At 45.1% G+C, this 17,154-nt stretch overlaps 1 protein-coding gene across 1 annotated transcript in view; it reads left to right on the forward strand.

Annotated features, from left to right (window-relative positions):
- eps8l2 (EPS8 signaling adaptor L2) overlaps positions 1-17,154 on the forward strand; it is a 257,881-nt gene that overhangs the window by 177,039 nt on the left and 63,688 nt on the right. The window contains exons 3-10 of the mRNA XM_070899849.1: positions 337-401; positions 3,042-3,203; positions 3,952-4,101; positions 5,844-5,923; positions 7,806-7,936; positions 8,212-8,294; positions 12,348-12,474; positions 13,637-13,725. Coding sequence (XP_070755950.1) covers positions 337-401; positions 3,042-3,203; positions 3,952-4,101; positions 5,844-5,923; positions 7,806-7,936; positions 8,212-8,294; positions 12,348-12,474; positions 13,637-13,725 — 887 coding nt within the window. The remainder of the gene's footprint in view (positions 1-336; positions 402-3,041; positions 3,204-3,951; positions 4,102-5,843; positions 5,924-7,805; positions 7,937-8,211; positions 8,295-12,347; positions 12,475-13,636; positions 13,726-17,154) is intronic.

Raw genomic sequence — 17,154 nt, forward strand, 5'->3', positions numbered from 1 at the left:
ACCCAAGAAGATATCTATGGCAGACCTGAATTTGTAAAAGAGATGTAGTGATAAATCTAAGTGTTTCAATGAAAGATATGTTTTCATTTGTTGCTACCTCTTGCCCTCTGTATTCTTATGCTTTATGGTTCAGAGGTGGTTAGAGGTACACATTCTATGTAAACTAAGAGCAGCAATCTCTCATAGCCTACTATGAAAAATCGTTTCATTCTCGGTACTGACAGTCCCTCGCTTTGATAAGCATGTAAATTCACTCTCGGAAAAAGGGATGTTTTTCAAAGGCTTATCGTACTGTCGGGCTGAGCATTTTTCATTAATTCTCTCTCTCTGTTACAGAGCAACGAAAGAAGTATTCCAACTCCAATATTATCATGCAAGAGACTTCACAGTACCATGTGGAGGTAATGCTTTTAATGAATGAACTGCTCCAAGTGATTAGAATATCGAGGGAGTTATCTTTGGGTTGCTTAATGTGTGTTCTTTCAGCCCAAGTTGGGTCTCTGCCCCATATAGTTACCAATTCAGGTAGTGGGGTATTTAATGTATGTATTATAATTTGATGCTGCTATTTAGTCATAGGGCTAGAAATTGGCTATCGCCCGCTTTGAGGTGGTGATGCCGCTGGAACGCTACCTTTAACGCTAGCCGATATCTATCGCTTCAAAGCGGGATATTCAGGTGTATGGCCCCAAGACTAGAGTGGCGCACTAAATGACAGTGCCGCTGCTAAACCACCAGTGACGTTCACGGCAGGCTGCCAGAGCGCGACATTCGGGCAGTAGGTATTTAGCAGCCCTTTAGCGCCCCTCTCTGGTGCTAATGGTGGCGCCAAACAAGTAAATTTCTCCCCCATTGTTCTTGTCAGTAGTGAGAGTGAGGGATGATGCCCTGAACTGTGTGTATAAGTACAGCATTGCCAAAGACCTAGGATTAGGTTTCATCACTACCCCCTAGACACCTGGTTAGAGATTTGTAAATGGTAGGACACAGATAAAGATTGTTAAGGAAGAAATGCATCATTACTTTTATATGAAATCCAAAATATTATATCAGATACTAAGACTCACACATGGAAGATAACTCTCTGCAGTCTCTGGCAAAATGCTGCAAGTCCTCAGTGAATTAACTTAACCACATTTGGTTGTTCTGTAAATATTCAGTTGTATCAAAGGAGAGTGGAACAAAATTAAGGCTCGTGGGATTGGGGGTAATATACTAGCATGGATTGAAGATTGATTAAAGGACAGAATACATAGAGTAGGAATAAACGGGTCATTTTCGGGTTGGCAGGCTGTAACTAGTGGGGTGCTTGGGCCTCAGTTATTCACAATCTAGATCAATGATTTAGATAAAGGGACCAAATATAGGTAATCAGGAAGGCGAATGGAATGTTGGCCTTCATTGCAAGAGGGATGGAGTACAAAAGCAGGGAGGTCCTGCTGCAACTGTATAGGGTATTGGTAAGGCTGCACCTGGAGTTCTGCGTGCAGTTTTGGTCACCTTACTTAAGGAAGGATATACTGGCTTTGGAGGGGGTACAGAGACGATTCACTAGGCTGATTCCGGAGATGAGGGGGTTACCTTATGATGATAGATTGAGTAGACTGGGTCTTTACTCGTTGGAGTTCAGAAGGATGAGGGGTGATCTTATAGAAACATTTAAAATAATGAAAGGGATAGACAAGATAGAGGCAGAGAGGTTGTTTCCACTGGTCGGGGAGACTAGAACTAGGGGGCACAGCCTCAAAATACGGGGGAGCCAATTTAAAACCAAGTTGAGAAGGAATTTCTTCTCCCAGAGGGTTGTGAATCTGTGGAATTCTCTGCCCAAGGAAGCAGTTGAGGCTAGTTCATTGAATGTATTCAAGTCACAGATAGATAGATTTTTAACCAATAAGGGAATTAAGGGTTACGGGGAGCGGGCGGGTAAGTGGAGCTGAGTCCACGGCCAGATCAGCCATGATCTTATTGAATGGCGGAGCAGGCTCGAGAGGCTAGATGGCCTACTCCTGTTCCTAATTCTTATGTTCTTATGTTCTATGTAATATATCCAAGTTTGCTGATGATACAAAGCTAGGTGGGAATGTAGGTTGTGAGGAGGATGCAAAGAGGCTTCAAGGGGATATAGACAGGCTAAGTGAATGGGCAAGAACATGGCAAATGGAATATAATGTGGAGAAATGTGAAGTTATCTACTTTGGTAGGAAAAATAGAAAAGCAGAGTATATTTTAAATGGTGGGAGATTGGGAAATGTTGGTGTTCAGAGGGACCTGGGTATCCTTGTACATGAATCACTGAAAGTTAACATGCAGGTACGGCAAGCAATTAAGAAAGAAAATGGTATGTTGGTCTTTATTACAAGAGGATTTGAGTCTAAGAGTAAAGACGTCTTACTGCTATTATATAGGGCCCTGGTGAGACCACACCTGGAGTATTGTGTACAGTTTTGGTCTCCTTACCTCAGGAAGGATATATTTGCCATTGAGGGAGTGCAACGAATGTTCACCAGACTGATTCCTGGGATGGGGGGATAGTCCTGTGAGGAAAGATTTGAGTAGACTAGGCCGATAATTCTGTAGAGTTTAGAAGAATGAGAGGTGATTGCATTGAAACATACAAAATTCTTACAGGGCTTGACAGGGTATTTGCAGGGAGGATGTTTCCTCTGGTTGAGGAGTCTGGAAACAGGGGTCACAGTCTCAGAATAAGGGGTCGGCCAGTTAGGACCGAGATGGGGAGAAACTTCTTCACTCAGAGGGTGGTGAATCTTTGGAATTCTCTACCCCAGAGGGCTGTGGAGGCTCAGTCTTTGAGTATATTCAAGGAAGAGATCGACAGATTTTTGGATATTAAGGGAATCAAGGGATATGGGGAAAGTGCAGCAAAGTGGAGTTGAGGCAGAAGATTAGCCATGAACTCATTGAATGGCGGAGCAGGCTCGAGGGGCCGAATGGCCTACTCCTGCTCCCTAATTCTTATGCTCTTATGTTCTAAGACAAGCTACAAGACATATAAATCTGTTGTTTGTTGCTGTTTCCAGCATCTCGCCACATTTGCAATGGACAAGAGCGAGTCCATTGTGACAATAGATGATGGCATCAAGAAACTATTGCAGTTGGACTCGAAGGGAAAGGTGTGGACTCAGGAGATGCTGCTGCAAGTGAATGACAAGGCCATTAGACTGCTGGACTGTGAAAGTCAGGTAAGACTATCGGAATTTGGTTTTAAATTGATACAGAAGGCAGCTCCCTTTTAGGATTGTCAGCCCATATAGAATTAGTGCAGCATTCTGGAGCACCAAAGTGCACTAGCAAATAGAGGAATGGGTTGAAGGTTCCTGTCTGCATCCCTCCCCCTCCAAAATCACTAATGTCTCTATCTCAATTAGGATCAGGCTTGGCTCCGATGCCTCCCATGATCAAATTGCCTGCTAGCTTTCACTGTCTAGGCTCACATGTGAAAAATGATTGTTTGCATGAGGGTTATCCTGCCTGTAAAACCGTAGCCCAGAAAAAGTCAGAATCTTCAAGAGAGGATTCTTCTGTTTCTTGTAACAAACTAGCTTTGGGTTTAGCTTGGGCTTATTTACAAGTATGGACATCTTCTGTGTTCCACTTTGAGCACACCATGTAACATATAATTCACTGTGAATTTTCAAATGCTTTGCCAGCCAGGGACTTCAGTGCTGATAAGAACATCTTTAAGCAACTGGTGTTAGCTTTGGTGCCCTGCTGCGGGCAGTCTGTCCCATCTGCTGTTGGGGTTTTTTGTCCTAAGCTTTACTTGTTCATTTTGTAGTCATGGCTGATTGCATAGTTTAGTGACAGTCCACAGCAATGTAATTTGAATGTCACTGTTCAGAAGAAGTAGGCTGTCTTTCCTGGTTTTTTGTGTGCTTTACTCAATCTTCTGTTTGATGTCTTCCCCCCCCCCCCCCTCAATATCTATAGGATGAGTTGGAGAACTTTCCACTAAACACAATGCATCACTGCCAAACGGTACTCAACCAGTCCAAATACCCATCTGTTTTACTGCTCATGTGTCAAGACTCAGACCAACACAAACCCGATATGCACTTCTTCAACTGTGACGAGGTCGGGGTGAGTAACTATTCAGAAAGAAGCCAACGTAGGAGACCGCAGAGCTTCTGGTTATAGCATTTGGCTGATGGTTTCGGCAGTGTTAAGTAATGTAAATTGTGATTCAGCAGTGCATACACAATGGTGATGTTATTCATGTTATCAGTGAAACTTGCTCATATTTTCATTTTAAAAGTTCCTAGTGGTGATGTGCCAATTTGTTTTGATGCAAACGTTGTTAAATACAGTCATTGTGATTATAGTAATAGCCTTGATAACAATGCAATCCCCAAAACATTAGTAAAATTCCTGGAAAATTATGTAATTCGAAGAAATAAATACTACTTATTCATTCATCACTGGCCTTAAGTATACAGGGGTGTGATTGCAGAATTCCATTCTCAGGATGTTGGCCTGTACAATAAAAACAGAATTTGATTTATTCTGTCACTGTAAACTAGTTAAGATATTAGCGTGTTGCAGGTTGAATTAATATAGTCTGCATGCCAATGAATATTCTAATTAGTTGACCCCACAATTTCCAGTAAAGTCAGCAAGGCATCAAGATGACGGATGGAAGGCCCATTCCAGCGCACTTCTCGGTGTTTTTGCACGACCAAAATTTCTAGGCTCATATTTCATTTTGTCCTAATTGGCAAATAGTAACAAAAACATGACACAGCAAACTATGGCTTACAATATGCACATAACTGAGCATAGTTTGTAGAGGGATGTGATCGGGGCCCAGGAGAGGCGCGAGTTTGGAGCCGAGAAGAGGCGAGGGCCCAGGGACAGCACGGGCCAGCCCACACTGCGATATGTGAGCGCACTAGGTCCGTGCAGCAGAGCAGGTCTCCAGTCGTCTTGATTAATCCTTGCTACTGGTCCAAGACCTAGCTCTGTCAAGCCCGTGTGGTGGCTGGTGTGCAACGGCCACCACACGTTAAAAAAATCCACGCACAGGCATCTTCCACCCTTCAGGATGTAGTTCGGGTCCTTCATTGAAACACCTGTGAAGTCATCCTTTTTTGGCGTGAAAGCAAGTCTTCCTCGTTTCGAGCGTCCGCCTATGATGATGATAAATGCAAGTCTTTTTTCTTTTTATTTGCAAAGTTCTTTTTATCTACCACTCAGTTGCTTCCCCCTGGGCCTCACATCATTCCCAATGGAGAGAATCGAAGGATACAGGGAGTAAGAAGGCTGCTGCTCCAAGGGCTCTGGCACTGGTGCACACAACTGGTTTCTTGTGGGTACACGAGAAAAGCTTGGGTGATTTTCTGTCCGATTTCCCCAATGCTTATAGCAAAAAAAACAAACACATGCATTTAACAGCTCTTCCCGCGTCTAAGTTCCCGGGCAACTATGGTGGTGCGACGTTCTGGCCTGTCACTGTTGGAGTTGTCCATGAGGGTCCTGATGTTCCAGGTCCCGAACTTTATGTTAGAGGAGTGGATGATGCCTGTGCGTGAGTTCTTTTAACGTGGGGTAGTCATTGCATACCGGCTACCATACGGGCTTAGCTGAGCAAGGTCTTGGTCCAGTGGCAAGAGGGTCCAAGATGACTGGAGACCAGGCACTGCTTTTCACGATCCTGTGGGTGAGATCAGTAATCTTAGACTTCCTACTGCTCATGGTTCCCTGCGGAGGAATCCCAGTGCCGCACACCGTCATGCTTTCTTCCTGGGAGCGTGTTTGTATGTAACTATAGCTACTGTTGATTTATGTGATGACAGCTGTCTATTCCTTTTCTGTTCTTTTCACAGGCTGAGATGATTCATGCGGACGTTGAGAGTGCAATCTCCGACTGCAAAGGTGGACAGAAAATCAGACTGCAGACCCTGAAGTAAATACTAAATACATTAGACGCAAGAACTTTTAAGAGTGGGGAGAAGCCTTTTGATCCAACAATCGACCTCAGCTGCCCACTTTCTTTTCTTTGTTCTCGGGATGTGGGTGATGCTGGCAAGACAACATGCATTGCCCATCCCGAGTTGCTCTGAAAAGCCGGTGGTGGGCTTTGAATCATGGCAGTTCTTGTGGAGATAGTGTTCACCATATCCCTCAATCCATTATCTCTCCAGAAACATATCAAATCGTCTCTTGAACCCATTTAACCTTCCCTGCTAATTTATTCCATTAAAAAAAAAGTGCAGCCTACTTTCCTGTCTTAAACACGTAAAGCATTTACAGTGCACAGGCTAACGCGAGGTGTGATTGAAACGCACAAACTGAGAAGCAACTGAACCAAGAATAATTACTGGCCACTGGTTTATGCTTCTCATGGAAACCAGATAGAATTATACAACGTAATCCCTGAAAATTGGTTTAAATGCTGGAATCTTGTGTAATAAATATGAAGCTTGAATCATTTAGTCACCATAAACTTATGGTGATTGTGATTCTTCACTAACAAAATCAAGACTCCTAATGCACTCTTTTTCTGCCACAAAATATTTCTTGTGTGCATTTTATATTGGATTAACCAGCCAATGCAATTAAATCTAGTGGCTCAAAACAAGTCGCTCAATAGGTTCTCAAAGAACATATTTATTGTGGCAATCATTTCTTATTTAAAATGTTTTTTATTTCTCTTTCCCACTTGCTTTTGAAGGCAGTTCAGAGAAGGGTCACTCGGTTGATTCCGGGGATGAGGCGGTTGACTTATGAGGAAAGGTTGAGTAGGTTGGAATTCATGAGAATGAGAAGTGATCTTATCGAAATGTATAAGATTATGAGGGGGCTTGACAAGGTGGATGCAGAGAGGATGTTTCCACTGATGGGGGTGACTAGAACTAGAGGGCATAATCTTAGAATAAGAGGCCACCCATTTAAAACAAATATGAGGAGGAATTTCTTCGCTCAGAGGGTTGTAAATCTGTGGAATTCGCTGCCTCAGAGAGCTGTGGAAGCTGGGACATTGAATTAATTTAAGACAGAAATAGACAGTTTCTTAAACGATAAGGGAATAAGGGGTTATGGGGAGCGGGAAGGGAAGTGGAGCTGAGTCCATGATCGGATCAGCCATGATCATATTGAATGGCGGAGCAGGCTCGAGGGGCCGTATGGCCTACTCCTGCTCCTGTCTCTTATGTTCTTAAAACAACGTTGAAATAAATTTGTTGTGCACAGGCATACATATTCCTATGCCTAGGAATGGAAAGTATAATGCTGTCCCATTATTAGGCTATGCAATGATATTTCAGGACTTAATTTTCTTGCCGTATTTTGTAGACTTTTTTTCCACCGCAGTGAAGTTGGGTGGATACTTTCTTGCCACAATGCTGACCACCAGGAAGTCGGTGAAAGTGGGGCAGAGATGGAGAACAGTGACTCATTTGTCAATTGCCTTCTCCCCTTGCTGTGGGAAAGTGACAGACCTTTGCTCAGTACCTGACAACATGAGTCAGAATTGGGAACTTGGCAGGCAGGGAACTACAGATCCGAACCTATGTCGCTGACACGGTACATAGAACACTATTGCACAGTGCCAACAGGCCATCTTGTCTTTTGCTAAAAATATTTATTTGTGGCTAATGCACATTCAAAGTTCCTATAGCTGTTTCTGTCACCCACCCCACCCCCACCCTCACTCTTGTAATGAAACCAGCCGCCAATGAGATTATTTTATTTTGCTGAGGTTGAACAGTCTTGACCTCAACCCGGTTTTCATTTAATTACAGTGAGATTGCCAGTCAGAATACCCGTAACCATGTCTCTCTCAACAGGGTGAATCAAGAGAAAATGAAGAAACAGCGAGAGACGATAATCCCCTCACCCCCTCATAATATGGCACCTGCCCATCCCCCTGGCATGGTCAAGAGTCGAGCTGCTGCCCTGACGGCACAAAATGACCAAGGTAAGACAACCTGAGAACACGGCGGCTGTAAATCGATGCAATCCAGCGTGCTTCTGAAGAATATACTGAAGAAAGGAGCTCTTGAGCAGCGTGCTGATCCTGGGCAGCTGTCGGTGCCCATTCATTCGCCTTTGCTTTTATTAATCACTTTCCACCGCGCAGAAGTGACGCTGTCGCAGTTTGGGAAAAGAGTAAGGCGTTTGTTTGTTTGTTCTTTTGATGAAGAAGAATGTGTTGTGTGTGTGTGACAACTAACAGTTGGATGTCGCCCGCAGTGGAACACGATCGCAGAAGCAGCTTTTCCCAGGACCACGAGGAGTCGCCTGAGGTCCTCGCTCAAAAGATCGAGAAAGATGTGGTAAGTGGTTTTGGAATGATTTCTGAAAATGCCAACCCTGCAACTGAGCAGATTGGATATTTGCAATGCCATTTTAGAAACCTGTAGCAGATTGCGGCAGTAAGTTTTCATATTTATTTATCTGTTTGTGACCTTTTCTGAAGTTAATGAAAAGAAATTAACAACAAAATGTGTTGCTTTTGGCAATAAAAGACCGCACTGTAGGAAAATCATCCTACACCAGATAGTGGGAGGAGGTAAAGGAGCAAATTTTCAGGCAAATTACATAAATATGCAATGAAATTACATTAATACGGGACTTCAATTTTCCCTATATAGTCATCATCATCATAGGCAGTCCCTCGAAATGAGGATGACTTGCTTCCACGCCAAAAAAGGATGAGTTCACAGGTGTCTCAACGAAGGACCCGAACGACATCCTGAAGGGTGGAAGATGCCTGTGCGTGGATTTCTTTTAACGTGGGGTGGCTATTGCACACCAGCCACCATTCGGGCTTGACAGAGCTAGGTCTTGGTCCAGTGGCAAGGGTTAACCAGGACAACTGGAGACCAGCTCTGCTGCACGGACCTAGTGCACACACATATCGCAGTGGTGGCATACCACGGCAAGGTACAGCGCGAGCAGGTGCAGGAGGGCGACGGCAGCGAAGAGGGACGTCATCAAGGTCCAGGTTGGTGATTGGAGCGTGGGCAGGTACAGCAGGAGGTCGGGGCGAAGGAGCGCCGAAAGATTATAGAGGGACGTGATCGGAGCCCAGGAGAGGCATGAGTTCGAGGCCCAGAAGAGGCGAGGGCCCAGGGGCAACACAGGCCCAATATAGACTGGGATACTAACAGCGTAAAAGTCAAAGAGCAGGAAGAATTCCTGTAATGTGTATAACAGAACTTTCTCAATCCGTGTGCTTCCAGCCCAATGAGCAAGGAGCACTGCTGGAACTAGTTCTGAGGAATGAAGTGGGGCAAGTGGAGCATGTTTCAGTCGGGGAGCATTTGGGGAACAGTGATCATAATATCATGAGGTTTAGAATAGTTATGGAAAAGGATAAGGAGCAATCAAGTATAAAAGTACATAACTGGTGGAGGGCTGCATTTCAGTGAGTTAAAAAGGGGATCTTGCACAGGTGGTTTATAATCAAAAATTGGTAGGCAAAACAATAGGCCGAAAATTGTGGTCGGAGGCTTCCTTCGGATGAATTCCTCCAACCCGAAAAAAATCTACAAAAATATCTAGTGGTCCCAGACAAACATAGGATTCCGGTCAGAGGCCTTCATTCGATGTGCAGCGCACGGGGCGATGTCTTCCACGTACGGACGTATATGCCGGAGTCACGTAGGCCTGGATCACTATCTAGTATTCTTATTGAGGAGAAATTTTTTCACTCAGAGGGTGGTGAACCTGTGGAATTCTCTACCACAGAAGGCTGTGGAGGCCAAGTCACTGAATATATTTAAGAGGGAGATAGGTAGATTTCTAGACACAAAGGGCATCAAGGGATATGGGGAAAAAACGGGACTATGGTGTTGAGATAGAGGATCAGCCATGATCATATTGAATGGTGGTGCAGGCTCAAAGGGCCAAATGGCCTACTACTGTTCCTATTTTCTATATTTCTATGTTTCTATAATAACGGGAACTCTACGAGCTCCCATTACTATCAATGATAATAACCCCCAAAAACAAGAAACACAGCACAATAAATGAAAAAAACACCTCGCCTATTTAAAATTAATTGATATTGAATGTAATTAAATGTTTTAGAAAAAAATATATATTTTTGAATTTTTTTTGAATGTGTTTTAATAGGGTTAAAAATAAACTTACCTTAATATAAAAATGAGTCATTAAATTTAATTTTTCTGTGTTTTCAGACTCTTCTGCTGGTAAAAGTAAGCTATACGCCTGCTTTTACCAGGTGTAAGAGTTTGAAGGACATTCCCTGGGTAAGAGTTGGGCACATAGCTCAATCTCTGCCCCTTGGATGTCCTTCCTGCGGAGATGCGTAGGATCTGTCTGAAGAAATTTTGACAGATTATAAAAGCTGTCTCTCCACGCATACACATTTGCGAGGCCACTTTGTACGCACCCAGCCAGGCCGCAATTTTCGGTTCAGTAATTGAACAACGGGAGGCCTTCAAGCAGGAAATGGCTCGGGTACAGAGTAGACATATTCCCACGAGGGGGAAAGGCGGGCCATCAAAGCTAGAGCTCCCTGGATGTCTAAAGACATACGGCCAGACCTTCAGCTTCATTGTCGGCGAATCTCTCGCCGTTACAGCTGGTTTTCGCCCGGCGAACGTTTCCAGCTAAGTTTTTGAACGTTATCGCCCAACATCAGAAGTTGCCCGCCGGGCCAAACCGCCCACGTGCAACACCGAGAACAATCGCCAGGGCGTAAGTTTGGCCTCAACCGCCGGCGTCCAGATCGCCGAGAGACCCGCACGGTAAACGCTGCTTAAACCGGGCGGTAAGTGGGCAAAGAAAGCTCAGTTAAAGGTTCTATATTTATTTTTGTAAAATTTTACCATGGCGATTAGGGTTAAAACTGACTTGGGAATGCTTTGTACGTGTTTACTTAAGACTGTTTTGTGTGTGCCTTTGCCGATCCTAGTGATGTCACACAATACTACCCAGTGGCTGCAGCATGGCTGGTGGAAGGCTGCTGACTTTCAGTGAGGGTCACTGCAAATGGCTGTGGAGGACAACCTCGAGGAGCTTATGGCTGGGAGTGTCAAATCGAGTGACTGTGTTTATTCTGCTCCTTCTCCTTCTCCTCCTTCTCCGTCTTGTTCTTCTCCTCTCCCACTTCTTGGTCAACCACGGGCTGGGCAGGCTGGATTTCTTGGGTGTGTGAAACGAGGAAGGCACAAGGGTGGAGTTGTGGTGAGGGTAGGTTGGGAAAGCAAGAGGTGCATGCGAGAAAGAAGATAACGTATGAGGATATCGGCATCTTTTAACCTTTCAGCCCCGCCGCTGGCCAAAGGCTCAGCCATGCCACTGCCAAGAATGGCCAGCACCATCTCCTCCAAGGAGGTGATGTGAAGCCAGGAATGGGAGGTGTGCCTCATGATTGGTGCAGATTGTTGGTAGGTGAATGATGGTGATGGTGGGGGTGGGGGGAGTCGTGCATTGATAAATGTGTGAGGCTAATGATGTAGTTTGTAGGAGACGGCTGTTGAAGATGCATTTTGAAGACCTTATTGAATGGCGGAGCGGGCTCGAGGGGCCATATGGCCTACTCCTGTTCCTATTTCTTATTCACTGACCTTGATCAGTAGTCTGAGGTCATGAAGCTTCTTTGGGCACTGGAGCCACTTGGTGGGGGTGACACTGCTAGCAGTGACAGCCTTCGTGATGTACTCCCACATCGTTCTTTCTGGAGTGTCTCCTGGCCCCTGTGGGTAGAGGGCCGCTCTTGCAGTGTTGGCCCCCTGCACAAAGCTGGAGTGCTGCGTGCGACACCCTGGGTGCCCCTTGCCTGGCTTGCTGAGCCATTTGTGTTAGCGCTGAAGCACTTTTCCCATTTTTGGGGAGCAGAAAGAAATTCAGTTTTCAGAGCTGAAGACTCACATTTGGAAATTATTCTTTTAATTTTTTTTTTAAAGGCAGTAGAGCTGTAAAGGTTGAAAACTGCATTTCTTTACTTCATTTTTATCAGTTTAGAAGGCATTTCCCTTCTAAACAAATGACAATGCACTGCCCTTTTGATATCCCTCAATGCCCAGCGATAGCTTGGGTACATGAATGTCAATCAATGAACTAAGGTCAAGAGTGGAGCCATCAAAGATAAGAGATGGTCGGTGTTGGTTAGCTGGGATACAGCTGTGTTCAGCACCCCAGCCATACATATGTCAAATTACTCTTGAGCCCAACTATTGTTTTCTTAAGTGTCAGAAAAAAGATCAGCTTAAACCTATTGCAATTGTACCCTCATTAATTATATGAAAATCTGTTCAGACTTTCCTGGAAAATGTTTTAGCTGGACTATCATTGATTTAGTCTTTGTGAATCACACCATAGTCATCAAACCAAGACTATTATTTTCTTTTCTACAGCAAATCCTAAACTGCACACTGGATGACATTGAGTTTTTTGTAGCCAAACTTCAGAAGGCTGCTGAGGCCTACAATCAACTGAACCAAAGGAAAAAATCCAAGAAGAATAAAAAAAAGGCACCGGCAGGTATGAACTGCTCCTCTTCTCTTACCGTTTGTTCTCTTCCTCATCCTCCTTTCCTCTGCTTTTTCCCTCATTTTCCCTTCTCACCCCTCTTATCTCCAACTCTCTCTTTTCCATTTCCCCTTTTCTCCTTCCACTTACCTATCTTAACCTTTCACTTCACTTCAAACCTTGTCTACACTTCAAAAAGTATTTTGAAACATAGAAATTTACAGTGCTGAAGGAGGCCATTCCGGCCCATCGCGTCCTCGCCGGCCGACAAAGAGCCGCAACGGCTCTTGGTCAGCAGCCCTGAAGGTTACATATAAACTTATGAACAATGACGGAAAGGCAAAGAGCACCCAGCCCAACCAGGCCGCCCCACACAACTGCGACACCCCTTATAAGAACATAAGAACATAAAAAATAGGAACAGGAGTAGGCCATACAGCCCCTCGAGCCTGCTCCGCCCTTTAATAAGATCATGGCTGATCTGATCATGGACTCAGCTCCACTTCCCCGCCCGCTCCCCATAACCTCTTATTCCCTTATCGTTTACGAAACTGTCTATCTCTCTCTTAAATTTATTTAATGTCCCAGCTTCCACAGCCCTCTGAGGCAGTGAATTCCAGAGATTTACAACCTTCTGAGAGAAGAAATTTCTCCTTATCTCTGTTTTAAATGGGTGGCCCCTTATTCTAAGATCGTGCCCTCTAGTTCTAGTCTCCACCATCAGTGGAAACATCCTCTCTGCATCCACCTTGTCCGAAACATTCTACACTCCACCCCAACTGGAGCCATGTGATCTCCTGGGAGAGACAAAAATCAGATAACTTCATTGGCTGCAAAGTGCTTTGAGATGTCTGGTGGTCGTGAAAGGCGCTATATAAATCCAAGTCTTTATTTTCTTTCTTTCCATCCACTCTTATTCTCTTTTCTGCACTTCTGCCCTATTCTTTGCTCTGTTGCTTACATTTTACCAATACACAAAGGAGAAAAGCTCCTGTGAGCAAAATTATAAAGTATAATACATTTCCCGTACAAATGATGTGTGTCTAGATTCCTGTTATATATGTGCCAGTATTAGCATCATGCTGTGGGTGCCATACATAATATCTTTGCAATAAAGCAGTTATGATTATTAAATCAGTGAACAGTTGCATTTTTCTCTCGCTTTACTACACAGAGGGTATGCTTACTCTGAGAGCTAAGCCGCCATTACCAGCGGAATTCACCGACTGTTTACAAAAGATCAAGCTGACCTTGAATATGCTGGTAGGAAATCATTTGCCTGGGGGTCAGTTTTAACTTTCAGCACATTAGTCAATGTGTAATTTACTCCCCGGTTCACTTGAGGCCATAAATAATATGTATGAAGGTGTGACTAATACATTCGACCAGCCTTTTTCAACTTTGCCTTGTCCTGAATGTATTCTGCCTATTAATGTCTTGACAGTGAGGGGAAGACTTCCAATTTTCAGTCCGGGGCTGTCGTAGATCGGCCGCCCATTATAGAAACTGCCTGATTCACGGCGCGTGATAAATCCACCCGCGTGTCAGTAGGCTGGTCAACCATGGCCATTCGAGTAGAGCTGTCTATCCACTGCACAGCAGTAATCAACAAAGCAAATGGAATTTTAGAATCATAGAATGGTTACAGCACTGAAGGAGGCCATTCGGCCCATCGCGCAAGTGCCGGCTTTCAGCAAGAGCACCTCAGCTAGTCCCACTCAACTGCCCTTTCCCCGTAGCCCAGCAATTTTTATCTTTCAGGTACTTATCCAACTCCCTTTTGAAAATTGCGATTGAGTCTGTCTCCACCACCCTCTCAGGCCGTGCATTCCAGATCCTAACCACTCGCTGCGTAAAAAAGTTTTTTCTTATGTCTTCTTTGGTTCTTTTGCCAAACACCTTAAATCTGTGTCCTCTGGTTCTTGACCCTTCTACCAATGGGAACAGTTTCTCTCGATTGACTCTGTCCAGACCCTTCATGATTTTGAACACCTCTATCAAATCTCCACTCAATCTTCTCTGCTATAAGGAGAACAACCCCAGCTTCTCCAGTCTATCCACGTAACTGAAGTCCCTCATCCCTGGAATCATTTTTGTAAATTTTTTCTGCACCCTCTCTAAGGCCTTCACATCTTTCCTAAAGTGCGGTGCCAGAATTGGGCACAATACTCCAGCTGAGGCCGAACCAATGTCCAATGCTGAACTATTTATCATCATCATAGGCAGTCCCTCGGAATCGAGGAAGACTTTCTTCCACTCTTAAAGTGAGTCCTTAGGTGGTTGAACAGTCCATTACGAAAGCCACAGTCCCTGTCAGAGGTGGGACAGATAGTCGTTGAGGATAAGGGAGGGTGGGACAGGTTTGCCGCATGCTCTTTCCGCTGCCTGCACTTGATTTCTGCATGCTCTCGGCGATAAGACTTGAGGAGCTCAGCGCCCTCCCGGATGCTCTTCGTCCACTTAGGGCGGTCTATGGCCAAGGACTCCCAGATGTCAGTGGGGATGTCGCACTTTATCAGGGAGGCTTTGAGGGTGTCCTTGTAACATTTTCTCTGCCCACCTTTAGCTCGTTTGCCGTGGACGAGTTCCAAATAGAGCGCTTGCTTTGGGAGTCTCTTGTCTGGCATGTGAACTATGTGGCTTGCCCAGCGGAGCTGATCAAGTGTGGTCAGTGCTTCAATGCTGGGGATGTTGGTCTGGACGAGGACGTTAATGTTCATTTGTCTGTACTCCCAGGGAATTTGTAGGGTTTTGCAGAGACATCGCTGGTGGTATTTCTCCAGCAACTTGAGGTGTCTACTGTATATGGTCCATGTCTCTGAGCCATACAGGAGGGCGGGTATTACTACGGCCCTGTAGACCATGAGCTTGGTGACAGTTTTGAAGGCCTGGTTTTCAAACAGTCTTTTCCTCAGGCGGCCGAAGGCTGCACTGGCGCACTGGAAGCGGTGTTGGATCTTGTCGTCAATGTCTGCTCTTGTTGATAGGAGGCTCCAGAGATATGAGAAGTGGTCCACAATGTTCAGGGCCACACCGTTGATCTTGATATCTGAGGTGGGCAGTGCTGTGCGGTGAGGACAGGCTGGGTAAGACATACTGATGTTTAGCGTAGGGCCCATGCTTTCATACGACTCGGTAAATACGTCGACTATGTCCTGGATTTCAGCCTCTGTGTGGGCACAGATGCAGGTGGCATCCGTGTTCTGTAGCTCGACGACAGAGGTTGGAGTGGTCTTGGACCTGGTCTGGAGAGGGCGCTGGTTGGACAGCTTCCCACTGGTTCTGTAGTTTAGTTCCACTCCAGTGGGGAGCTTGTTGACTGTGAGGTGGAGCATGGCGGCGAGGAAGATTGAGGAGAGGGTTGGGGTGATGACGCAGCCCCAGCAGGAGGATACTGAATTGCAATCGGGAGTGGAAATCCTTGATCCTTTTTTTTCCCTCATCTTCCTAGCCCAATGGCACTGAGTCAATTGTGTTGCTCACTTCTACCAATTCAGTTGAGATTCGCTGACTCAGCACAGACCAGAAATTCAATCTGTGCCCGCAGATTGAATCTGTAAAATCAGTGCTTTCGACTCTTTGCTTTTATATTTGAGACTGGATTTAATACTGTCTAGACCGAAGGGATAAGGGTCTTTGGATCACAGAGACTCTCATCTTACTCACCACCTGCCCGTCGAGCACAGCTGCCTGTTTGTCAGGTTTGGCGAGATTTTCGGAATGAACCACTCTGCCTGCGCGAGAGAAAGAAGTTAACCTGAATCGGGAGTAACTCTTCTGTCTTTCACCGAGGGGCCTCAAAGAACAGTAGCATTAATATTACGAGGCTCCGTGCCATTGCCAGGGGTCTCGCACGCAGCCAGTGCTTGCTGGAACATCACGGAGGCATTCCCCACAATTCTCTGCAGGTAGTGGGTAAAATGATGGAATCAATTATTAAGGATGTCATAGCAGCGCATTTGGAAAATGGTGACATGATAGGTCCAAGTCAGCATGGATTTGTGAAAGGGAAATCATGCTTGACAAATCTTCTGGAATTTTTTGAGGATGTTTCCAGTAAAGTGGACAAAGGAGAACCAGTTGATGTGGTATATTTGGACTTTCAGAAGGCTTTCGACAAGGTCCCACACAAGAGATTAATGTGCAACGTTAAAGCACATGGGATTGGGGGTAGTGTGCTGACGTGGATTGAGAACTGATTGTCAGACAGGAAGCAAAGAGTAGGAGTAAATGGGTACTTTTCAGAATGGCAGGCAGTGACTAGTGGGGTACCGCAAGGTTCTGTGCTGGGGCCCCAGCTGTTTACATTGTACATTAATGATTTAGACGAGGGGATTAAATGTAGTATCTCCAAATTTGCGGATGACACTAAGTTGGGTGGCAGTGTGAGCTGCAAGGAGGATGCTATGAGGCTGCAGAGTGACTTGGATAGGTTAGGTGAGTGGACAAATGAATGGCAGATGAAGTATAATGTGGATAAATGTGAGGTTATCCACTTTGGTGGTAAAAACAGAGAGACAGACTATTATCTGAATGGTGACAGATTAGGAAAAGGGAAGGTGCAACAAGACCTGGGTGTCATGGTACATCAGTCATTGAAGGTTGGCATGCAGGTACAGCAGGCGGTTAAGAAAGCAAATGGCATGTTGGCCTTCATAGTGAGGGGATTTGAGTACAGGGGCAGGGAGGTGT

The sequence above is a fragment of the Pristiophorus japonicus genome, chromosome 14, assembly GCF_044704955.1.
Source record: "Pristiophorus japonicus isolate sPriJap1 chromosome 14, sPriJap1.hap1, whole genome shotgun sequence".
Classification (NCBI taxonomy): domain Eukaryota; kingdom Metazoa; phylum Chordata; class Chondrichthyes; family Pristiophoridae; genus Pristiophorus; species Pristiophorus japonicus.